General features: G+C 41.1%; 3 protein-coding genes across 16 annotated transcripts in view; all 3 read right to left on the reverse strand.

Annotated features, from left to right (window-relative positions):
• Window positions 1–3,825: 3,825 nt before the first annotated feature.
• LOC107833109 (DNA polymerase III PolC-type-like) lies at window positions 3,826–10,356 on the reverse strand. Its single transcript, XM_016661459.1, has 3 exons — window positions 9,826–10,356; window positions 9,648–9,696; window positions 3,826–4,889 (listed from the first exon to the last, which is right to left on the reverse strand). The coding sequence occupies exons 2-3, from the start codon at window positions 9,694–9,696 to the stop codon at window positions 4,345–4,347; spliced, it is 594 nt and encodes a 197-aa protein (XP_016516945.1). The 5' UTR covers window positions 9,826–10,356; the 3' UTR covers window positions 3,826–4,344.
• Window positions 10,357–13,067: 2,711 nt separating this feature from the next.
• Window positions 13,068–17,142, reverse strand: LOC107833110 (maternal protein exuperantia-2-like). Its single transcript, XM_016661460.1, has 3 exons — window positions 17,034–17,142; window positions 15,858–15,906; window positions 13,068–13,996 (listed from the first exon to the last, which is right to left on the reverse strand). Exons 2-3 carry the CDS (start codon window positions 15,904–15,906, stop codon window positions 13,467–13,469), a joined length of 579 nt encoding a protein of 192 aa, XP_016516946.1. The 5' UTR covers window positions 17,034–17,142; the 3' UTR covers window positions 13,068–13,466.
• A 1,383-nt stretch (window positions 17,143–18,525) lies between these two features.
• LOC103152843 (unconventional myosin-IXa-like) overlaps window positions 18,526–25,183 on the reverse strand; it is a 141,608-nt gene continuing 134,950 nt past the window's right edge. For 9 of the 14 annotated variants that reach the window (XM_016661473.1, XM_016661470.1, XM_016661468.1 and 6 more), the window contains 5 exons: window positions 24,319–24,372; window positions 22,469–22,489; window positions 21,938–22,197; window positions 21,707–21,849; window positions 18,526–20,832 (listed from right to left, as the gene is read on the reverse strand). In XM_016661473.1, coding sequence (XP_016516959.1) covers window positions 20,444–20,832; window positions 21,707–21,849; window positions 21,938–22,197; window positions 22,469–22,489; window positions 24,319–24,372 — 867 coding nt within the window. In that variant the 3' untranslated portion in view covers window positions 18,526–20,443. The remainder of the gene's footprint in view (window positions 20,833–21,706; window positions 21,850–21,937; window positions 22,198–22,468; window positions 22,490–24,318; window positions 24,373–25,183) is intronic. The other 5 variants (XM_016661469.1, XM_016661466.1, XM_016661467.1 and 2 more) reach the window with 5 other exon arrangements.

Raw genomic sequence — 25,183 nt, forward strand, 5'->3', positions numbered from 1 at the left:
AGGGGGCGACGTCCTTTTTGTCATATTGTTCCATGGCACAGTTGGTTTGCTGTCCAAAGTATCCAAAGTAAACATATGCCTGTGGACAACTTCTGCTGTCGGCTGAAGGAAGCCAAAGAGAGTCTTTAATGCTCTCACGTCCTCCAAAGCATCATGGGCCTTGTAGTTAATTCCCAGCAGCTCCCTGACAAGGTTCTCCTGGCCAAAGCTCTGCAGGCCACGGTCCCTCAGCAGCTCCCGAGCCAGCGGAAGGGTGTCCACGCAACCCAAAACTGAACCCTCGAACTGCGCTCTCAGGTCCAGCTCGTCGAGAGCCCGAGCCAGCAGGGGGCAGTCGAAGTGTCGGATGTTGTGGCCGACTACGAGGGGTCGACCGAGCATTTGAAGGAAAGCAATGAAGGAGACCACGACCTCTCTGAGGGAGTTGGTGAAGACGAGGCGACGATCTAGGTAGAGTCTCTGTCCGCGGACCTTAAAGCCCGTGACTCTGGCCGCTGCCCGCTCAATGCGACAGCGAGGGACAACGTACAGGTTGAGCGAGTGGCCGCCGCTTACTGCAGCCAGTTGGATGATCTCGCAGTGTTGACCTGGACATTAGAAACCATGCAGAGGTCAGGGCATGGCATCATTTGCTCTAGATTAGAAAGATGTCATTCCATTAACCAGAAAATTGCAGCAATTAAAATTACGGAAATACGTAATGGAAAAATGGTAACATCGAAAAGAATGAAGTTGTTTTTTTGCCCATGTCTAAACAATAATGTCATATCGAAACTTTTTGCATCACACGAGTCACGTGATCAACAATCGGATGTTCATACTGGCGAAAACGACAAAAACAACGGCTAACGGAAGTAGTAGGAGGATGATAATGTGTTTTGTGCTCTTACTGTGACAGTTCATACAAAGCCGTGCATAGTTCAAACATGTTGAATCCATAGATCTTCTGTAAAAATTGCAGACTACAGCACATACATAGTAGCTCCCAAGTCTAAGGGGCTTATCGCAACAAGGTCATACTTCATTAGCTATAAGGCGCCAATTATCCCAGGGACTGAGAAACCCTTCACCGTTGAAGGCCGGAAGTGCTTTGGCCTTCTTGCCCTTTGGCGGCCCGTACACCACAAAAATAAATGGACAGATAAGATAAATAAAATTAAATGAATTTAGATTAGGCACCCCCTTTGTTTTCTTTCCCTTACTTCCAACTAATTTGTGTTCGTAACGCTTTGCTCTCGTCTTTTTCTTTGCTTTATTTGTCATTTCCTTAGCTTTGCTAGCGACATTTCGACATTTGCTTCGTCTTCTTCAGGTTTTTGTTTTTCCATTAAAATTTAGTTCAAGGATTAAAACACAAAACTTCAGAGATGTAAAAAGCTATTTAAAAGAAAGCTGAGCTTTTTAGGCCGCCAAGATGTGTCAGTTAATTCAAGCTACAAGGGAGGTTGTCTTCATATTTTGTAAAACACTGCATATATGTACTTACTAAAAAGAAAAACGTATTTTTTAACACAGCCTTTTTAAAATATTATTTTTAACTGTCTTTATTTGAGCAAAGCTAAATGTAGATAATTCATAAAGTTAAGTTTCTTATTTGTGAGTACAAACTTGGTGAATAAATCTGATTCTGACAGCAGTAAAGTTAAAAATCAGACATCTGCTTCAATGTTTGGGGAGATTTATTCTTCCCAACACGTCCTGATCCCTCTTGAAAATGAGATCTAGATCTCAATGGGGTTTACCTGGTTAAATAAAGAAAAGAAAATAATAATAAAAAAAAAACATCCAAAAGGATTTACTTTGCAGGCGACTGAAAGAGTCACACAAATTCAAAGTTAGTTTTCATAATTCATAAAGCTATAAGGTGCTAATTATCCCGGAGAAGTGTCACTTTTTGCAGAAATATTCTAATCTTTTTGGTCATTTTTAAACGATTAAAGAGGAACCAGGAAGTCTGAGCTTAGTCTCTCAGTAACACTTACTTTGTGTGACGCTACCGCTACGGGTTGTGTGCTAACAACTTAATCTTTACCACTTAATCCATTATTATAATAAATCATCGCACCCAGGCCTGTAGTCTCCAGGTCGAAGAAAACTAAAGGATGTTGCTTGAAGTTTTCATCTTCGTCTGTTTCTGGTTGCATCACGCGGCGACCAAACTAGAGACATTCATTACTAAATATAAACCTGACCGCTGCTCCGAGATTTAGCTGCTGAAAAATGGTTGAATTAAAGCCTTACTGTATTCGGGAAAAGCAGTTCTAACAGCGACAGGCTACATTTCCCCCGCCCATGTTTTGTTTTTTCTTTTAAATTTCGCACACGGAAACGGAAAGATTTTCAAAATAAAACCATTGTTATTGAACTTCCGGCAGATTACAAATCTAAAGCTTTTTTACGTTTGTCTATTGCAGTAAAATACTTAGTATTTTTTATTTCAAAGAAGTAAAATATGAATGAAAATAATAATGATAAAAAAGTTAAAACATTTTCAACATATATCAGTGTGACATATAATGTCAGTGTATCAACAGGAGGGCTGTAAATATTCAGGTTAGCTTAAACTAGCCTAAAATGACAGGAGGCTGTAGTTGTCTTGCAACTAGGGCTGCTACCCGTCCCATAAAATACGGAATCGTAGGTTTTAAATGATGTTTCCCGTATTGAACCGATGCAGGAAACGATTTGTTCCCTATTTCTATACTGTAGTGAGATTTTTTGAAAGGTTTACGACAGGAGTCTCAAACTCCAGTCCCGAAGGGCCGCTGTCTTGCAGTTTTTAGATGTGGCACAGGTACAAAACACTGGAATGAAATGGCTTAATTACCTCCTCCTTGTGTAGATCAGTTCTCCAGAGCCTTGCTACTGATCTAATTATTTTATTCAGGTGTGGTGCAGCAGAGGCACATCTAAAAGTTGCAGGACAGTGACCCTTGAGGACTGGAGTTTGAGACCCCTGGATTACAATTTATATAATTTACTGCAAATTTTTAGGGTTGTCTGATGTGTTTCCACGACATTTAGTTTGTATAATTGAATGTAGTTGTCCAGGTTGCACATGCAGTGTTTTTTTCATTATAAATATATCGTTGTCAAAAGATGTCTTTAAACTTTAACCATTCAGATAGGAAGTTTGTTGCAATCCTAAGGAGAAACGTGATTCTTTTCCCCTCCGTTGTTAATTTTTCTCCCCAAAACGTTGCAGCCACTTGTGTTTAAAACAGGTGTTTGTCATAAATTCACAGAGCTTTCCACCCCTCTATTTCTCAGCTGGACTATTCAAAATACTGCGCAGTGTGCTATTGTTGCCACTACAGGACACTGTTTGCACAAATTAATAATCGTAAATCCTTCAATCACAGCACATTTTCTAAATTACGAGCCATATTTATGCAAACATTTTTAGAGGATCAGTAAAAAAAAGTAATATATGACATTAATGCTGCTGATCATTTTGAAACAGAGTACTACCCATGTATTTTCTAACATTTGATATGACTGATATCCAAAAAATATCTATTTGAATCTACAGACCCATTTTGTCATCTAGACCGGACACTAGATGGATGGTTAATTCTCTTCAGCACGATGAAAAGCTTGACATGAAAATGGCAATTACATAACAAAAAGAGGAATTTTAACTGACGTTTGACTTTTGAGATCTGCTGTATGGGTATAATCTCTAACACACTTGTATTTAAAATAAAAAATTAAGTTTTGTTCAAGTCTTTTTTTAGAAGTACAATGCTGCCACCTAGACGAAACAACTGGAAAATGAGTTAATCAAACAGACGGCTGACACAGAAAACCTCAAATCCGAAATAATAGTTTTCATGTCAACATTTAATCAAAAAGAAAATCCCCAAATCCATGATACATACAAAGTATGTAAGACCCTACATATGTTTTTGGTTTTTTTACACTATGGTGCATAAGAGATATACGAAGAATATATATTTTCATTTTCTTTTACAAGACAACCAGAAGACAAATTTCTATGTAAAATTCCTGTATGATTTCTGATTTGGTGTAAAAAAGAGGTTATAGGAATGTACAGAAAGTTAAGATTTAATGGTTCATACAAATAAACTAAGTCATACTTCTCACAGAAACGACAAAGTGCACAGCTACAGGACTAAATAAATTAAACAGGTCTCATTCTTTTCTATTCTCTGATACCAAAAAATGTATTCAACCGTCATGTCATTTCATTGTGTATAAATATTTCCACTGATTTAGAGGTGCATGAGGACAAAAAAAGAAACTACATTTATCCTCACTGAGAACGGTTTTGTTTCTGTTGATATATGAACAGAAACAGGGTACATTATTAGACTTTTTCCTTTAGTAAAAGTACTTTTCATCTACTTTAAAAGTACTTATAACGACCTTGGATTTCTCGGGTCTCCACACCTTATACAGCTCCTGAAGCATCTTGGCGTCCTCCTCTGCATTATGAGCGTCATAGGTCTTTCCCAGAAACTTCCCGACCAAAGACACCTGTGAATAGCCCTTAATGCGCGGGAAGAGTCTCTTGCTAAGCAAGAAGGTGTCCAGGAAGCCCGACACCACCTGCTGGAACTGAGGGTACAGGTCATACTTCTTCATCACTCTGGTGAGCACAGGCGCATCGAAACGCATCACACTGTGGGCCGCCAGCAATACGGGACGTTGGAAGGAGCGCAGGAAGTCAAGGAAGGAGGTCAGAAGGTCATCAATTGAGATGGTTTCCACGGGAGACCCGCGGCGAAACAGGCGGCCGGGCTGTACTGTGAAGCCTGTGACCTGTTTGGCGCTATCGGTCATGCTTTGCTGAGGGACAGTGTATTTATTGAAGACTCTCTCCTCACAGACAGCGGCCAGTTGGATGATGTCACATTGTGAAGTATCTGAACGAAGACAAAAATAAAAGTAGGTTAAAGCAAACACTTGTACTCCTTGTTATCCCTAAATAAAATAGCAATGTTTTATCTTAGATGTGCTGGCCAGATGAGTCCACAGTGTATGGGGAAAACTTTATCATCTGAATACAAAAGAACAACACACTGTTCACAGTTTTCTTGGTAAAATAAAACAAATTCTACTTCACATTTCTGACTTGGTCATTCACATAGAAGCAATAAAATCATGGATTGCATGGATGACCAATCCTGTCAGAAATCAATATATAACTTCATAAATAAACTCCTGGCCCAATAAGTAGTTTAATTAATTAATTAATATACCAATTCAATCCAAGGCTTTATTAAAAGTTGATGAATAAATCACACAAATTTCAATTTCAATATTTATCTGTTCCTATTATGATTCTATGTTTTAATGTTTCTATTTTTTTGTCATTGTGTGGCCCAGAGATGCAGCCTCCATGCTCCAGGACTGTTTTCAGTGCACAGACTGACTGGCAGGTCAGAGAGGCAGCTACCTATGAGGAGGAGGTGGACCTGGAGGAATACATCTCCCTCTGTTCTTGGCTTCATCTCCAAGTGTGCTGATGATGTCACCACCACCAGGACAGTAACCTGTTACCCAAACCAGAAACCCTGGCTGAATGCTGAGGTGAGAGCTCTGCTGAAAGCTAGGGAGGCTGCGTTCAAGACAGGCAGGGCATCACCACTCCGAGAAGCGAGGAAAGAACTGGCTGCAGGCATTGTGGGGGTCAAAGCCGCATACGCCCAGAAAATTCAAGGCCACTTCACCACCAACGACCCCCGGTGCATGTGGAAGGGCATCAAGTGCATCGCTAACTGCAACAACAGGGCTACACAATGTCAAAAGGCCCCCTCACTGCCAGATGCTCTTAAGTTCTACACCCGCCTGGAGGATCCCAACACCTCCCTCAGCACCAGAATAATACCACCACCTGGTGACAGGCGTCTCTGTGTAACCACAACAGATGTGAAGAAGTCCCTCCAGGAAATCAACCCCCGTAAGGCTGCAGGCCCCGACAACATCCCAGGCCAGGTACTGAGGGACTGTGTACATCAGTTGTCTGAGGTGTTGATGGACATCTTCACCACCTCACTGTCACTGTCATCTGTGCCCACCTGCTTAAAGACCGCCACTATCATCCCTGTCCCCAAGTGCTCCACAGTGACAGGCCTGAATGATGACCTATAGCCTTAACATCAATAGTCATGAAGTGCTTTGAGAGGCTGGTCATGAATCACATCAAGGACTCCATCAATGTCACTGTGGACCCCCATCTTTACCCCTACAGGAAAAACCGCTCCACTGCTGATGCCATTTCATCGGTGATCCACACAGCCCTCACCCACCTGGAGAGCAAGAACTCTTACATCAGTCTGCTCTTTTTGGATTTCTCCTCAGCCTTCAAAGCCATCGTCCCACAGACCCTGGTGCAGAAGCTCTCCTCTCTTCGACTGAGTTCCACACTGGGCAACTGGATTCTGGACTTCCTGAACAACAGACCTCAGACTGTCAGGATCCACAACGTCTCCTCCTCTGTCACCCTCAACACTGGCTCACTGCAGGGCTGTGTGCTGAGCCCCCTCCTCTTCACTCTGCTGATGTATGACTGCTCGGCAAGACATCCCAACTGTCATATAGTGAAGTTTGCCGACAACACAGCAGTAGTGGGACGCAACACAAACAGTGATGAGTCCATATACAGAGAAGAGGTGGAAAACCTGGTGCAGTGGTGCAGAGCAAATAAACTCTGCGTCAACGTGAAGAAGACCAAAGAGATGCTGGTGGATTTCAGAAAGGACAAGGATCCTCTTCAGCCCCTGTACATCAGAGGAGCAGCTGTGGAGGTGGTCTCCAGCAACTGGTACTGGGTGTGTCCAGTGACTTCACCTGGAGTACCAACACCTCCTGTCTGGTAAGGAAGGCCCACCAGCGTCTCTACTTCCTCAGGAAGCTGCGGAGAGCTGGACTTGGGAGCTCAGTACTGAGGAGCTTCTGTCGCTGTGTGGTGGACAGCATTCTCTACACCTGCATCACCGTGTGGCACAGCAGCTGCACTGCTGCTGAGAGGACGGCTCTGAAGAGGGTGGTCAAGGCTGCACAGAGGACTGTGCGGAGCAGACTTCCCTCCACCTTGGACTTCTACACAGCACGATGCAGGAGGAGGGCGCTCCTCATCATGAAGGACTCCACCCATCCTGCACACAGACTGTTCCAACCACTCCCCTCAGGCAGGAGGCTGAGGAACATCCAGAGCAAGACCATCAGGCTGAGGAATAGTTTCTTCCCTTCAGCTCTCAAGACTCCTGAACTTGGGCTGCAACAAATAATCCCATAGATTATATACACAGATACACATAACCATATATATCACTTAAATTACTTTAACTGATATATATGTGTGTGTGTGTGTGTTTTTGTGTAGTAAATTTCTTAATCCTCAATTCATTTGTTAAACTATTTATTTGGTGGGCAGTTCATTTACCAAGTTATTTATGCACCTGTGTCTAGTCATATTTATGGCCGGATTGGTCCTCCATATAAAATGTGGAACAACTACATATTCCATCAGTGACGGTGCGATTTCACACGCTATCAGTGAGTGATATCACACTCACTGATACTGTGTAAACAGCATTGACTTTTATTGCACTGTGGTTCTCAGGAGAAATGATGTGAAGATGCAAAAATAAATATTGATTCTGGACTCCATTTTTTAAATTTTATATATAGTTTCATTTTAACTCGAACAATAAGAAGCGCAAATCTCTGTCTGCCAAACCAAACTGAACACCGGTGGTTCCCGATGTGATCAGACAGGATGCCGTATAAGAGTTGTGGTCTGGTGTTGCACGACTGCTGTCATGTGACGAGGACCATGAGTGACGAAGGCAATGGGGAAGTGGCAAAGATGGACTCTGAGGAATGTCAAACAAATGCACCAAAACAAAGAGATGACCTTTTGCACTTCACTTTGATGCATATTTGACATTTTGTTGCCCTACAGTACTGGCGGGTAGTGACAGAATCAGGGTGAGGGATAGTATTACACTAGATGAGAGATTTGTCTGCTACTGAGAGTGGTCGTTGTGGTTTCCTTTGTGTTCCTTAATTAGCTGGGGAATATTCTGGAAAGGTGACATCTAAAATTTCATGACCTGCCAAAATGTCGGGATGGTTTTGACACACAGCGTCATGTTCTTCTGCCAGCACACACAAAAGCAAAAACTGCTTCTGGTTTCAGCCTTGGTGTTGCTTAAGGGCTAAATTTCTCTCTCGGTGTGTCATTATGTCAAAAATAAAATATACACGTGAATCTGGTGACTCCAACTGAATTAGCGTGATTTATGACTAGTCTGTTTGAGGTGGAATATTCTAGATAAGCAGCCATTTTAGGACGCCCTTTAGACTTTGTATGTAAAACTGGTCACTTTGTTTATGTTTAGCATATGTTGTTCACTTCCCAAAGTACTTGTGTATGTGCAGTGTGAGTCACAACTATGTGGCATAAGGGTGAGTCACTGTATGAGGACAAAGTCTCTATCCTGTATTGAACAGGATATGTCTAAAGGAGGTTTTGGTTTGTGAACTGTCTGCCAAGATTTGCCTGGTCGCCATATAACTCCCAAGTTCACGAGACTCAAAGAACAAGTGATTATTCTTTGTCTAATGTGGATTATTTTCTCATTACTCAACCTTTATGTGCCAAACTGAGAGGATAAGTGGCATCTTTAATGATGTTCAGGTTACTTTTTGTAGAGTCATGTTGTCGCTCCACCCTGCTCTGACTAATAAACCAAATTTAATTTCTCCATTCCATTCCGAGTGGGAGGGAAACAGAAACGTAGATGTTCCCTGATCTTCACCTTATCAGAGATTCTACCTGACTGGCATGGCTCACGCTGGACTCATAAAGCGATCGGCAATTTTATACAACCTTGCTGGAAAACAATAAAGAGGCCTCGGCCTTTTCCCACCTGAACTAGGAGCAAACATTTATACTTTGTCTTAAAGGAAAAGTGCTCTTAAGTGGCATGCAAGTTATAAATTCAGGAGAAATCAATGGAATGCAATCTCTCAAATAAGTGAATATCAAAGGAATGAGCAAGGAAAGGTTTTAAAAAGTCACGTCTTGAAACCGGAGAAATTACCTGTAATACCATATTATGGCATTGTAGTAAGACCAGAATGGAAATGAAAAGAAAAAAAAAAACATTTTTAATAATAAATTAGAAACTGGAACTAAAATTGTATAGTGTATTCAAATATTTTTGCTTTAATCTATGTATGAAAATAATAATAATAAAATATATATATCGATATAGACCAATGACACAGGTCAGTGTCATGACCCTCAGAATTCACTAAGCAACAAAAATACTAATGGTAAAAACATATTTATACTCAATATACAGGAGATAAAAAAAAACAACATATTTAATATTGTCCGTTTTTATTCCCATTTGTACCAACGAGGAAACAACTTTGTATCAGTATACTTCAATTTAGTTAAATCCACATAAATCTAGTGTATGTTTTACATAAGCACATCATATTACTGCATGATACATTTTTCTTCAAAAAATTGTTTTACTATAGTTTTCTTATTCACACCAAACCAAAAGCAAAAAAGCATATAATAGTGATAAAAAAAAATAACATATTAATTTGTACTGAAAAACTGATTTGTGATGAGTGTTGTAGGTATTTTAAACCATTACCTAATCCAGTGGCCTCCAGGTCAATGAAAACGATGATTTTGTCACCCATCTGGAATAAAATCAATTAAAGCCTCATTTAAAGAAACAGCTGCATTAAAAACAGATTGAAAAAAAGTGAAATCGGTGAACTTTATCAGATGAATCTCCAGTAATGAGAACATGAGGAAATAAATCTCACCTTCCAGGTATGTCTGGTTCTTCGTCAGCTGAGCAGTGGGAGTTGTGAAGCCGGCCGGAGCGAGGAGCTTCATTTATAGCAGCTCATTTGGAAACAAACCCGAGCTCCACTTTCATTTTAGTTGAAGAGAAACACAGCAAGTCTGCATCGTTTCTTTCTCCCCGCCTTCGTCATGGAAAAGTCCGTCAGTCACCAATTCTGACTCGGTTCCACCGGTCTGCTTACCTGTTACAACAGGTCGTAGATGCGGAACAACAAAACACAGCTGACTTTGTGTGAAACGGGAAGTTTCGATGCTCTTCGCTCACTTTCATTTCGGCTGCCGCCGGGAGCGTGTCCGGAGAATGAGTCCTTGTTTGAAGCACACGCGACGCAGATTTGGTAGATTAAACAACAAAAACTATAATAATGAAAAAATATTAAACTATAAATAAATTGTATGTTTCTATATTGGACGTCGTATTATTTTTTGGTAAATTTTATTGTAATTATTAAGCTGTTAGCTACTTTATATTGCTAACAAGTTCTAGTTAGTTGAATTTAAGAGTTCAGCTGAAGGTTTTTGGTTTAATCTGTTATTTCCATGTGGCGTCCGGCAGAGGGCGCCAAAGCTGACATGTTTAAATGGGTTGTATTCTGAAAAGCACATCTTAGCTGCGTCAGAGAAAATATTTACTTTGACATGCTTTGTGGCGTTAGAAGAGATCTAATTGCTTGTCTTCTATTTTTGAAGAATGACTTTTTTCGTTAATTTCAAACCACTTGTTTTAATTTTTCCAATATTGGAGAACAGACCAGATGACTTAAATTATATTTAATGTAGTTCAGTAAGTACATTCAAAAGTATGGATTTTTTAAATACTTTTATTGAATCCTGGCAAGTTTGTCTTATGAATGATTGATTTTTTAAAGAAAAACAAAAACAGACAGAACCAGGTGTGGCCTGTTGGCAATTAAGAATGTTTGCCATGTTTAATAACCATGGTTAGACCATCGAATGTGACGCTCCTTGTCATAATTACAGTGAACTTTTCAAAGAAGAAGATGTTCTCTGAGCAGGTCAAGACCTGCTCAGGTCAAGACCTGCTCAGAGAAGAAGTCATAAACCAAATACCTGGTCCACTCACCTGAAGAGAACTGCCAAACCAAGTCTCTTCCCTGCACAAAGCAATAGGCCAACACTGCTAAATAGAAGTCGAGAAATGAGAGCTTCTGGCTGGTTTGCAATTACATATTCTTCCCAAACAGTGATGGTGAAATCCAGAGCAGTACTGATGTCAATGACTGGTGGTGGAACGTCGCAGACATCACCACCAGAGGGGCCAGTCCTGAAGCCCTAACTGAGGACTCAGAGTGGCAGTCAGGGCCAAAGTTTCTAGAACTTTCTGATGGGTGAATGGCCAAAAAGATCTGCCCTAGACATTGCTGCACAAGCCCACGATAAAGTTGCAAAGATCCAGAAAAAGGCAGTTGTAGTCATTCTTACCAGAAAACACTTGAAGGTAGCACAAGATCCAGCCCATGTAGAATCCAGAAGACCACCTGCTGGAGTAGCAGCCCAAAGCCTAGTCAACAAAATGCACTTCAGCAACCCGAGAAGGCTGGTTGGGACTGTGGTCTGGAACTTTTTGGCTGGAGGCTAAAACGTTCCTGAGTGGCAGGACCAAAGGCCAAGAAAAGTGGGAGGCAGTACCATCGTCGATGGTTCTTTCAATCAGCGAAAGACGAGATGTGTTCAGAGAACTTTGTCTGACGGCGCAAGAGGGTGTGACCTTCCCTAGCACTACAACAGGCAGACTAGTTATCTAAAGAGACCAGACAAGTGGTCTTCTAATTTGTCTTCCAGAACTTAAAAGAAGGCTACAAAGCGGTTCCCCTCTTATCAGTCCAAGCCAGAGACCCACCCTCCTTTCCAGAAAAGCACACAGAAAGAGACATTACAGAGTGATGGGAATGCTTCTGTGGATGAGGAAGAAGGCATGGGTCATCAGAGGAAGAATTATTGCCCAAAAAGTTGACAGGTTTTTGGGCAATAAAAACTTGTCAACAACCTTTTGGGCAATTAATCAACCCTTAATCACTTTAAGGATTGAGGTTAAGGGTTAATCATGTCAAACTGGCAAATGCATCTTCTAGAGAAAGCTTCCTGCTTGCTTACCAGAAGTTCACTGCAATCTGAGGCCACCTCCCAAAAGTCTGGTCTGATCCTGGTATGGACTTTGTCAGAGCAAAACCTGTCCTAGTAGAGAGGTACACTTACCTGAGAGAACAAAACAAAGAGTCTCTTGAAGAATATCGATGCCAGAGTTCAGAGCACAGAAGAGAACATCCAACACATCACGCCAAACACTCTGTTGCCTGGTCGTGCTACGCATAGAGTGGACTTCAAAAGCATCGACTACACCACTTACCACTTCAAATGACCCCAATAAGTGCAAAGCATAGTCAACAACAACCTGACAGTCCTGGAGCCAGCTCACTGTCCAAACCTGTTTGTTTGCATTAAGTGGCAAATTGCTGAACTGAATGTTGCCGTTGGACACAAAGTTTGGCTCTGTGACCAAAACGCACCGAGGGCAGTTCAAGCTCGTAAAAATCATCAGCGTGAATCCAGATTCCACAGCTGTCATTGGAGATGTCCATGTGAATCTCTCCATGTTGTAGTGTTTCGGTGAAGACTCCAAAACCGTACTTCATGTTGAGAGTGACCAGCTTACCTGATGTGGTGCGACCTTTCTGTGCATCACCACATAAAGATTGAGTGGGAACTGTCACAAAAACCAAGTCTGTCTGCCCATCTTTTTTGCCTTTCTAACTCTGCATGCCATGTGACTGCAGACAGAGCCACACACACCCCGCATGCACCCTGCACGGCTCTCCACCAGGTGAGCCTAATTATGTCAGTCAGCAGTTCCCTCTCAGACTGATGACAATACAGCAAAACAGTCAGCTGGTGTACAGGAAGCAAGACAGACAGTGTCTACACAAAGGCACTTAAACTGTGAGGAAAAGGACTATCAGTAAGCGCTCTATATAGAGTATTAAATGCTCTCTCCGGACATTTTTAGTTTTAGGTGGAAAAAATAAATGTATTGTTCAATCAGATTTTTCACCTGCATAACGTGTTACGCCTGTATCATCTGTTATATTTGTGCAACTGGTCAAACAAAAAAGAACAGTCAAATCTGAGGTCTGGTCCTGCTCCTGCTCCTTCAAGTGTAGACAACACACAGCCACTGAAACACTCGATAGAATATTTTTATTTTCTAAAAATATGCAGAAGACACATTTTCTGTACATACATAAAATCCCTGTGGTTTCTATGATTTGGTGTAAATAAGAGGTTTTTGGGAATGTATAGAAAATTAAGTTTTAATGGTTCGTACAAATAAACTGAGCCATACTTCTCACAGAAACAACAAAGTGCACAGCTACAGGACTAAATAAAATAATTGTCTGATTACTTGAAATATAGCCACCGTCTTACTTCATTATTTATAAATATTTCCATTGATTTAGAGGTGCATGATGACAAAAAAAAAAAACACATTTATCCTCACTGAGAACTTTTTTGTTTCTGTTGATACATCGGTTCGTTTTCAGGGTACATTATTAGACTTTTTCCTTTAGTAACAGTACTCTTAATTTACTTCAGAAGTACTTGCTAAGACCGTAAACTGGTCAGGTCTCCACACCTTATACAGCTCCTGCAGCATCTTGGCGTCCTCCTCTGCATTATGAGCATCGTAGGACCTTTGTAGAAAGATCTTGACTAAAGACACCTGAGAATAGCTCTGCATGCCCAAGAACAGTCTCTTGCTAAGCAATAAGGTGTCCAGGAAGCCCGACACCACCTGCTGGAACTGAGGGTACAGGTCATACTTCTTCATCACTCTGGTGAGCACAGGCGCATCGAAACGCTTCACATTGTGGGCCGCCAGCAATACGGGGCGTTGGAAGGAGCGCAGGAAGTCGATGAAGGAGGTCAGAAGGTCATCGATTGGGATGGTTTCCACGGGAGACTCGTAGAGAACCAGGTGACCGGACTGTACTGTGAAGCCGTTGACCTCTGTGGCGCCCTCATCAATGTTTTGCTGAGGGACAGTGTATTTATTGAAGACTCTCTCCTCACAGACAGCGGCCAGTTGGATGATGTCACACTGTGAAGTATCTGAACGAAGACAAAAATAAAAGTAGGTTAAAATCCTCTAATGACGACAGCAAAAATGTTCCATTTTATTTAACGTTCCAGATCCTTTTAATGACATACAAATATGGGACAGAAACATGGATGATACCTTTAAAAAGACCGGACATTTACAGATTAATAGATTTACTGTAGAGAAGTTACAAAGAACAAAACTGGTTCTTAATCCAGTCCTGATGAGTCAAACTGAAAGTGTCATGGAGTCACTGAACAGCATCATGACATTAACACAGACATGTAAAATAATACTGAAGAAATAAATATATAAAATAAAACATAAATAAGTGATAAGTCTCATATTACTGTTATGGTCTGTAACTTTTCTTCTTAGTATTAGATGTGGTCTCAACAAACCCATAGCACTTCAACAGTATTATCTCATCTCTTACCTGAAAACAGGGTCTGATTGTTCTTGCCATACGGTCCCCTGTATGAATTATTGCTCGAAAGGCCTTAACATACCAGTGTTTTCCTCTGCATTTACTTCAGTTCCTTATTATTCTAACATTTTATCCTTTGTGTATTTCCATTTAGTTTCCTTTGATTAGTGTTATCCTTTCTTGGTTTATTGTTATCTTCCTCTTTAGTTTTTTTCCCTGTTATTAGCTTGCTCCTGTTTTTACTGACATCACCATCTTCACTCATCATGCGTTTCACCTGAATCAGGAAATATTTAATTGAATAAGTTGGTCTGAGAACTATTTATCAAGGTTTACCTGGTCACCGTCTGACCCCCAGGTTCACAAAACTCAAAGAACAAGCATTTATTCTTTCTCTAATTTGGATTGTTTTTTTTTTTTCATCCTTACCTTTATGTGCCAAGCTGAGAGGATAAGTAGCATCTTTAATTATGTTCAGGTTACTCTTTGTAGAGACATGTTGCCGCTCCACCTTGCTCTGACTAATAAACCAAACTTAATTTCTCCATTCCTCTTTTTGGTGGAGACCGAGGTCTGAGTGGGAGTGAAATGTTCCCTGATCTTCACTTCACTGGAGCACAATAACGAGGCCTCAGCTTCTTCCCACCTGAGCTAAGAGGAAGCCTTTATACTTTCTCTTCAAATAAACAAATATTAAGGGATGCACCATAATAAATGAGTCGGTTAGCAAAGAAATGTTTTAAAATGACATCTTGAAACTCACTAAAATGATCCGTAATATGGGATCGCAGAACAAGTGTGAAAACCCAACAAATATCAGCTAGTAATACTCTACAAAGACCAGACCTGGAAAAAAAAGTCTAAATAATAAATTAAAAACTGCAACTAAATTTGTAGCGTTCATTCAGGTATTTTGTTTTAATCTATGGAGCAAAAATAATAAAAATATTTCAGCTATTACAGACTAAAAAACAGCATATGAAAACATGTGTCCATAAATGGCATTTTGTCTGTTTTTATTTTAACATATACCTGTTAGCATTTGTGCCAGCTTTTTAGTTTAATAAGCAAAAATCCAGTGTATAGTTCAAGTTCAACTGCTTACTAATATTATTTACAACTACTCTAGTTCCTTTAACTACTAGTACTAATATATTCCACTTGCAGCTCAGAAGCTGAATTAGACATCATTAGAAACATAATAACAGTTCAACAAAAGCAGAAATGGTATACTGTTTAAAATAAGCACATCACCATATTATACATTTTTCTTTAAAAAGTAGTTTGATATTTGTTTTTTATTCACACCAAACAAAAAAAAACACAAAAAAGAAACAATTTAAAAATAATAAAATAAAACAATTTATGAAAGCATATGAATTAGTACTAAAGATTCTGATTTATGATGAGTGTTGTGTACAAACTGGGTGTGTGGGTTAGATTACCTAATCCAGTGGTCTCCAGGTCAAAGAAAACAATGATTTTGTCAGCCATCTGGAATAAAATCAATCAAAGCTTCATTTAAAGAAACAGCTATGATGAACAAAAATATAAACACCGCATGCCAAATATTGCTGCTATGTGGAGTTAACAACTGTAAATGAGCGTTTGCCGTTATTTTATTGTACAAAAGTAATATTTCTCTTGATTTGTGTATAATTTTTAATCCAACTTGCTGTCAGCATTTCTCAGTGAGTTGTTTCTTTACTCAGTGCAGGGTGGGGCATGTCCAGTGGGTGATCAGACAAAATGAGCAACAACTGGACAATCCTTGAACTGGACAATAAAAGGCCTCAAAATGTCAAATTTTGTCACAAGCCATAAAGCCTCAGATGTCACAAGTTATGCGGGATCGTGCCATTAGCATGTTGGATGCATCTTTAATGATGTTCAAGTTACTCTTTGTAGAGAGCAGGAGCTGCATGGCTCCATGTCCATTATTGGACCACGAGCCGTTTAAGAATTCATTTCCAACAGACTGGCACTTCTGCAAATCGGTCACGAGGTCGTCACATCCGGCTCGTCCATCTGCGGGATCGGCCTCAGCTGATGACCAATAGCCATCAGCTGAGGCTATTGGTCTGCAAACGCATCACATCTCAGACTGTCCGTAACCGCCAACGGGAAGCCAACTGGGTCAAAATCAAATTCCTCAACCTGACCCATGTCATGTTCAAAGGACTGTCAGTCCACTACAAATGGCCAAACCACGATGTTATCACTGCCGATATGAAGATCAGTAATTACTGAATATATATTTTTAGTTTCTCTATATATTGCCCAAACATTCATAAAACTCTTATATATGACATGGGGCGTTTATATTTTTGTTCAGTGTACATTAAAAACAGGTTGAAAAAAATTTTAATAACTGAACTTTACCAGATGAACCTCCAGAAATGAAAACATTTGTAAATAAATCTCACGTTCGGTATGTCTGGTTCTTCGTCAGCTGAGCAGTGGGAGTTGTGAAGCCGGCCGGAGCGAGGAGCTTCGTATATAGAAGCTCATTTGGAAACAAATCTGAGCTGCACTTTCATTTTAGTTGAAGAGAAACACAGTAAGTCTGCATCGTTTCATTCTCCCCGCCTTTGTCATACAATAGTCCGTTAATCACTCACCAATTCTGACTCGGTCCCAGCCGTCTGTCGCAACAGGTCGTAGATGCGGAACACCAAACACAGCTGACTTTGAGTGAAACGGGAAGTTTCGATGCTCTTCGCGGTCCGTGTTTGGAGCGCACGCGGCACGCGACATGCAGCTCGACGCAAATTCAGTAGATTAAACAACAAACTATAATAAAGAAATTAAAAAGAATTAAATGAATAAATTGTATGCTTATATATGAGCTCACACTATAAAGTTTCATATCGGATGATATTTAACATGATTTTTTTCCTGGTAAATTTTTTTAGGTAATTTGTTCTAATTATTAAGCTTCAACAACATTCGGTTAGCTACTTTATATTGCTAACAAGTTCTATTTAGTTGAATTTGAGAGTTCAGCTGAAGGTTTTCGGTTTAATGTTATTTCCATGTCTCGTCCAGCAGAGGGCGCCAAAGCTGCCATGTTTAAATGGGTTGTATTGTGAACAGCACATTTTAGCTGAGTCAGATATTTACTTTGACATGCTTTGTAGCGTTAGAAGAGATCCAATTGCTTTTTGTTGTTGTTTTTGTTGGTTAATAAACACTTAATGAGTTAATTACAAACAACGTATTTATTAATTTATTTTTCTAAATACTAAATCAAATGATTGAAATGAATTTTTTTTATTGGACCCTGACAGGTTTGTCCTTCAGATGATATTACATACAGCTCCATAGTGTCAAGAATGTGGCATTTAATGTGGTCTGAACCTGGAGGATGTGCTGGAGGGGCTAACAGTTTTAAAAATGTTGCCTCCTGGTTAATCTACACGCTCAAATTAATTTCTGTCTGATAAGGACACCATAAATAACTCAAAGTGTGTATGATTAGATGCGCTTGCAGGTATTAGTTAGAGGTCAATGAATAAGTGAGGATCAAGGTGGAAGACGCTGACGTTTGAATCAACGCTAACTGGCTTTTTTAACTGCAGTGTCTGCACTAACAATAGACTCCATTAGCAGCAAGTACAGGCTAATGCAACCGGCTGGGCCAACAAATCACACCACTCACTTATGGTTAGCTGCAATTTTTTTTGCATTTTTTTTTAATAAGCAGATGAAATTTTCCCCCATAAAGTTTTTTTTTTCCTTACAACAATAAAGATGTTTAAATCATTTAAAAAAAGAAAACACAAATTGCACCTTATACATAATTAACTATGTCCACTTTTTTTTGCAACACTTCTTTTTTTTCACCGTTTTCCCTGCACAAAAAAACAAAACAAAACAAACAAAAAGACAGAACCATGTGCAGCCTGTTGGGGAAAAAAAAGAAAAATGTTGCCATGATTAATAATCGGTAATGAAAGGATAATATATCCTATTTATAACAGATTCTTTTCCAACTAATGTACATCGCAATGCCATGATCATAAATAGTACATACACTGTGTATAAAAGAGGAACAAAACAACGACTGAAAGCGAGGCATGCCTTCCAGTGACAGTTACATTCACTTTTTCCTTTTTTAATCGTTTTTTTTTCTTTTTTTTTTAGTTTTTTTTTCCAGAATGTCATATGGAAACACACCACAAATATTACTGTGAAGATAACTGACCGAGGAGCGGTTTTGCTCTTTCAGCTGCTCACTTCCAGAAGCAGATTCACTTTTTCTTTTAATCCTTACAGGTTTACAGTTAATGTATTTTATATCATTATTATTTTTAAAAGAAACAATTACAGTGCCTTGCTAAAGTACTCGCACCCCTTCCAACGTTTTCAGATTTTGCCTGCATCACGACCACGAACCTGGATGGATTTTATTTTCGGTTCCGCAAATCAAACACAAAATGAGACATAAAATCTTGTGCAGCCCGATCTTCGCTCGGATAAAACACACTGCAGCTTGGTGGCCGTATGGCGACAGAAAAAGCTCGAGGGGTGCGAAGGCTTTCGCAAAGTACCGCATACCGCTGAGACCGGTCAGCTGATTAACACTGAGGGAGTTAGCGAGATGACGTCATGGTACAGACAGAGGAGGCCAGGAAGAGCACGCGCGCACGTGGACCGGGTGGGGTTAGTCGCTACTTGTTTTGGTTAGCAGGCAGATTAAATGCTACGTTTCACAGCGAGAACCCGGAGAGAAGAGTTAGAGAAGAGCTACGGTCATGACGGGAAAGAGCGGAGTAGTTTGAGTGGCTCAGAGGAGATAATGGACGGTTAAAGTGTGTCGGTAAGCGCGAGGCGATAGACGCCCCTCCCTCACCCTCGGTTAGTGTGACATCCTAGTGTATAAAATGAGGGTAAGAGAGGCTACATATGCACACGAGTGAAGGAGATGTGTTAGATAGAAAGAGAGAGAGAGAGAGAGAGAGAGAGAGAGAGAGAAAATGGCTTTCGTCATAACAAACCAATATTAACAAAACATGACATCTTTGATATCAATAAACACCTGTGATACAGCAATATTATCGTACAGTTAAAAAACAAGAAAAAAAAATATTCAAGTCCTGATGCAGTAACACTGATGTTTCCAAATTAAACCTGTGCTGAAAACAAAAAGGCAAGTACAAAAACACACACTTCCTGCCGGCCGGCTAATCGACGCTCTATATTGACATTCGGAACGTCGCCTCTTCCCAAACTGGCTCCGGGAAAAATGGCCAGAACGCAAGCGGAATCAGAACGGAAACGAAAGAGGAACCTGAATTTCTGACACTTCACTTTACAAGGAAAAATAAAATAAAAAGGACACAGATCAGGAACAACCGGGAGCAGCACTGGACTCTCTCTCTCTATGTACATTTACGTCCTCTGTAACATAATAATAATAATAATAATAATAATAATAATAACAACAATAATAATAATAATAACAACAATAATACAGTTTTGACAGTCTGTTCTACGGGATGTAAGGACAGGAGTGGAGGAAAAGCGTGCAGCCTCTTGGCTGGTGTGTCCTGTGTAAACGTGATAAAAAGCACACTTAGCTTGGCGCTGGTTCCACCAGTTCAGTCAGTATGGCTACATTTCTTCTTGGTGGCTCTACCCACCTGCCCACATGCTGAAAAATAAAGATGGGGCGTTATAAGATTTGGCTTTGCAGGAATTTTTTTTAAAGTAACACTCCCACCCCCCAGCAGTATCTTTTCTTCCCCCTCTCATTGTTTCTTTAAGCGACCCCTGGTAGACCTGCAGGGGCCATAAAGTACTGAGATGTCCTAACTTCACATTGGTCCGCACAGATCATCAAGTCCGCTTCTCTCGACCGTTTGCCGCAGTGTCCCTCCGTGTTGTCGCTCCCCCAGTTTGCTCAGCTTCAACTGGGTCAGAGGGTGATGGGATTGGGCAAAGAGGAGGGCCTCCGCACTAACCTGCAACCTTCCTATAATTCCCTTCAGAAACCGGCAGCAGCTAGTCTTCATCACCCACCTCATCATCACACCATAAACTCGTTATTGCTGTACAGAACCAGCTGCTGTGGGCCCGGGCCAAAGTCCGACTCCCTCTGATGGCTTCCGGAGGAGTCACGCGGCGAGCTGCGGCTCAGCCTGAGCCTGAGGCGAGTCTTTCCGGTCCTTTGGCCGTCCTCCGGTTCCGCCAGCGGGGCCCCCAGGCCGCAGGAGGTGAGCAGGGGCCCGGAGGAGGATGAACGGAAGCGGTAGTGGGGGGACGGGGAACCAGAGGCTATGGAGGAGAGGGAGGAAGAGGGCTGGTAGGAGGAGGAGACAGTAGAGGTGGAGTCGACCGAGTCCTGAGAGTCTGGCTGACGACGCAGAGTCCGTCTGGTCTTCGCCTCGGACTTCCTCGATCGATACGTCCCGCGTTCTGATGAGGACAGAGCAGAGGAATTGATAAAAGAAGCACAGACATGGACCAAGCAATGACGTACGTCCATTGCTCATGTTCTATTGTCTTGTCTTTAACTTTCAATCTACCACAGAATGTAGATCTAATTCCTGCCTGGAATTTTGTTGTCCCACATTGAGAGGGATGGACCTGAGGGCCTGGGAGGCAGAGGAAAAGGTGGAGTTTGTACAGTAATTACATTTTATACTGAATGTGATGAACAGGAAGGAACCCAGAAAGGAACCTTGTGGGACAACAGTGATGAGTAAAAGTGACATTTTGTTGAAAGGAGCCAGAGAGATGAGACCTAAACCAGACGGTGACGCTAACAGAAGACCAGTAGAATATCAATCAGTGACTGAATGTGACTCCAGTGTAAAAAGTGCTTTTAGTGGCCAAAATGACTGGAAAAAGCTCTGTAGAGGTTCAGTCCATTTACCATTTATGTTTCTTTCCCTGGACATGTATTCTCCTCAGAGTTCAGCTCTGAGTCTCCATATCCACTCATGTTTCTATAGCCTGAATCAAAACCGTTTTGGTGCCCTATGAACTAAAGAAAAATTATTTTGCTAATGCAAATTGCAGCACATCAATAGGTAGTACTATACTTAAGTAGTTATGAACTGATGAAGGTAGGTTTAATACGTATTATTTATATTCAGAGAAATCCCAAAAAATTATTGTAACTCACCTGCTATGGGCCAATAACTATTATACAAAATTCAATGACATCAAAACATGCATTCATTGCAAAAAAAATGTATTCAAATATATGCCCCAAGAAACTGCGCCCTGGGTTATTGCCACCAGTTTCTAAAGTCTGCATCAGTATATAACACATGAACTCACGCACCAGAGGGGTCGGATGTGGCTCCTTCCGTCTCCATGGTGATGTTTTCAGAGCTGTCCGCTGTGCCGATGGAGGTCTCCGATTCAGGCGTTTCGTCGTCGGACGCACGCGGTTCCAACACCAGCATCTCGTACGTCAGCTCCTCTCTGGCAGCACAAAAACACAGCAAACAGTTGGCGTCATGGTTCCTCGCTCTGGAGTCTTACTTGGGTTTCATTTGGCATGTCAGCGTACTTCTCTTTCTGCAGACTCTCAATCTGCTCCGTGAGGATCCGCTCCTCCTGCTGCATGGCCTGCTGCTGCTGCTCGTTGATCCCCGTTTCTCCTGCTGCCTCCTCTCCTCCTCCTGCTCCTCCTCCTGCTCCTCCTCCGGCTCCTCCTCCGGCTCCTCCTCCGGCTCCTCCTCCGGCTCCTCCCGCTCCATCTCCTTCTGCTTTAGGGCTCAGAGGAGGCGAGGGGATGTGGGAGCCGCTTTGCCAAATACGAACTTTGTTCTGTTAAAGTTTAGATGACACACACAAAAAAGAAAACACAGCGGCGTAAACGTTTAGCCTGACCAATGTTTACCGCCTCTTTGTTGAAAGAGGCAGTAACAAAGCAGAGGAGACGGTTTGAGCTGCTCTAAGCTCAGCTTACAGTTCTTGACCACGTGGTGACAATACAGACACACTGACCACACTTAACATCATCACTGCTAAAGTCTAGGAGCGCTGCTGCAGCACACACACAAGCACTTCATCATAAACACACACGCGCATGAATTACCTTAGACGTAGATGTGCTAGGCTGCATGTTAGCACATTGTGTGGCGGAAACAGAAAGCAGAGCGATCAATGGAGCTAACCCAGTCAGACTGATGCTCCTTCTGAGTGTAGGCAGGAAACACACACAGCTACATGGCAACGCAACAAGTTGGCTGATTCCTAAAGCGCTGCCGTGTTCACCAGCTACAACATTCAGTACTTATTAGGCTTAGTTTCAGGAAATGAATGCTAATGCTAAAACACAGCTAATATATTTGAACCTGTCAAGTCTGAGCTCAGTTTGACAATCCTTCCAAAAACTAGGTTAGATCCAAAAGTTACTTAACGGTTTAGATTTCAAACGTTTACAGTATTTAGTTTGTAGTTGCTAATGCTAGCTACTTGCCCTCAACAATTAACCCCAACCCTGGTAAAGATGTATGGCGGCAAAATAACATCAGGTGTTACTGCGTTAGCGTAGTCTTACACTTAAAATTAAATGCAAAAGGAGAGAACGGAGCAGAATGTGGGTGAGAATCTTGGGCTCACCAAGACTCTCACTTTCGACACTTATTCCAAAGTGTCAAAATCGGCTCTCATTGATATAAATGAAGAAAACTGGGTCATTTTGTCCCAGGCCTGGCTCAAGCTATTTTTGAACTATTTCATACAGGGCTCTGTGCAAGGTGTTGCGTGATTGGTCAGACGTTTAATGCAGAAATTTGCTTGGACAGCATTGTTGACTAGCTTCAGCTAGTCCACTGCCACTATCAGTTTTTTCATGTGTGTGTTCGCAGGTGAATACATTTGAAGTATGTTTTATCAGACGTGATGAAGAATTTGAATTGCCTACAAACTACAAAATGGCTACAAACTCCTAGATGGAAATTGCCAAGTTGTCCATGGAGGAGGCCGTCTGTGGAAAGATGTGACCGTTTTGTCACCTCCATACTCAGGGATCTGTAGTATGCTAAAGCAGGACGGGTGTGTGCATGCAACGTGTGTGAAAGGCGTTTGTGAATACGAACGTCCCGCAATCCCGTGACTGCACATCGACTGTTTGGGTGACATATGGGAGATTGCAGGGCATCATTAATGGTGAAGAAAAATTAAATCTTTGACTTGTCTTTGAGTATGTCTCGAGTCATTGCACTTATAAAACTATTAGTGGTATAATCACTGATTGCCATGACAATTCCTTTGAATCAATGTACTGATGCACTTTGTTGGTTTTCTTTTAACTACTATTCAGTAATCCACAAATGTCTGTTTGTATAAATATGACAAAACGCAGAGAACCCTTTCTTTTGGCAACTGCTCTCTACACTCTACAATGTTGATCTTGCCACCATGCTAAGAGCTAAGCTATGCTAGATCTTTACCAGGAGTCGTGGGCTTTTGATTAGATGCATCCAAGATTGAGATATTTGGCAACAAAAACTGTGTGGATCTAGTGGAAAAGATCTCATTAACCTGTGGATCTTGGACCTTTCAACATGTTTTCATTCAGGTCTTCTCAAGTCCATTGATTTAATATGACTACTCCAACTTTGAGTTATCGGCTTTTATGTCAACATATGCGAGTTTGAATGACCACTGGGACGGCTTCATATAAGGTCAGTGTTAAATAACCTTGTTTAATGTCATTCATTCATACTATTTTAGACTGATGGGCTGCAGTGTACCATCTGTCAACCTAAACACAATGAACAAAAATATCTAAACAGACAAAAAAAAATAAAAAAAATAAAAAATCAGCCACTTAACAGAGAACAGCTGTCAATAGACGTCAACAGACAGTATGGGAGCGAATAGACTGACAGGACAGGACTGGTGGTGGGCAGGCACATGGTGTGGGCGGGGCATACATACCGGGGTGGCAGAGCGGGTAATGCTCATAAACCTAACAGCAATTAGTACAGGTTTCTGGAAGGGGAGGGGTGGGGAAATGGAGGAAGGAAGGGAGGACAGATCAGGGTTACGGCTCGCTGATGGTAGTCACATCAGAATGGCTTTGGTCAATTAAAGGGTAAGAAGAAAGGTAGACTTTAGGTTTACCTGAAATTAGAAGGTTAATATATATAAATTTAATGGCGTAATCATTCAGCTTAAAAAAATCTCCTGATCTGCAGGTCTCATTTTCCAAAATAATGTTTGAGAGATCAATAAAAACTCACATCGATGCTTTAGGAGAACATGAAATTAATTTCCTTTATCAAACATTAAGAGGACGTTTCCACTACTTTTTACCTTGCAGATTCATTGGATCAAGCCAAATTGATCCAATGGTGGATTTTCATAAAATCATACATCTTTTGTATTAGTGGCACTAGTGGCCTACTGATGATAGCCAGGAATTGGACAGAGAGAGAGAAGGTAAGATGTGCAGGAAAGGTCTCAAGGTCAGGTGTTAAACCCCGGATGAATGCTTTGAGAAGTGACAGTGTCAGCATATGGAGAGATGCGTGGTGCGGAGGAAGAGAGGCCAAACCTCATGGCTTTACAACTGAAATCTAAACTAGGTAGAAAGAAAGATCAACCATTTACTGATTAGGCATTTGCCTTGATTTGAAAATAAAATATCCATAACCCTTGAACCTTTTCACAATTTGTCACTTCACAACAGAAAGTAGTGAATAATTGTAAAGTGGGAAGAAAATACACATGGTTTGACTCCGTCTTAAAAATGCATGACAAATTCTCAGTGAGTCAATATATTTTATATAATAGTGTCAAA

Source organism: Poecilia formosa, unplaced genomic scaffold, assembly GCF_000485575.1.
Source record: "Poecilia formosa unplaced genomic scaffold, Poecilia_formosa-5.1.2 Scaffold330, whole genome shotgun sequence".
Classification (NCBI taxonomy): domain Eukaryota; kingdom Metazoa; phylum Chordata; class Actinopteri; order Cyprinodontiformes; family Poeciliidae; genus Poecilia; species Poecilia formosa.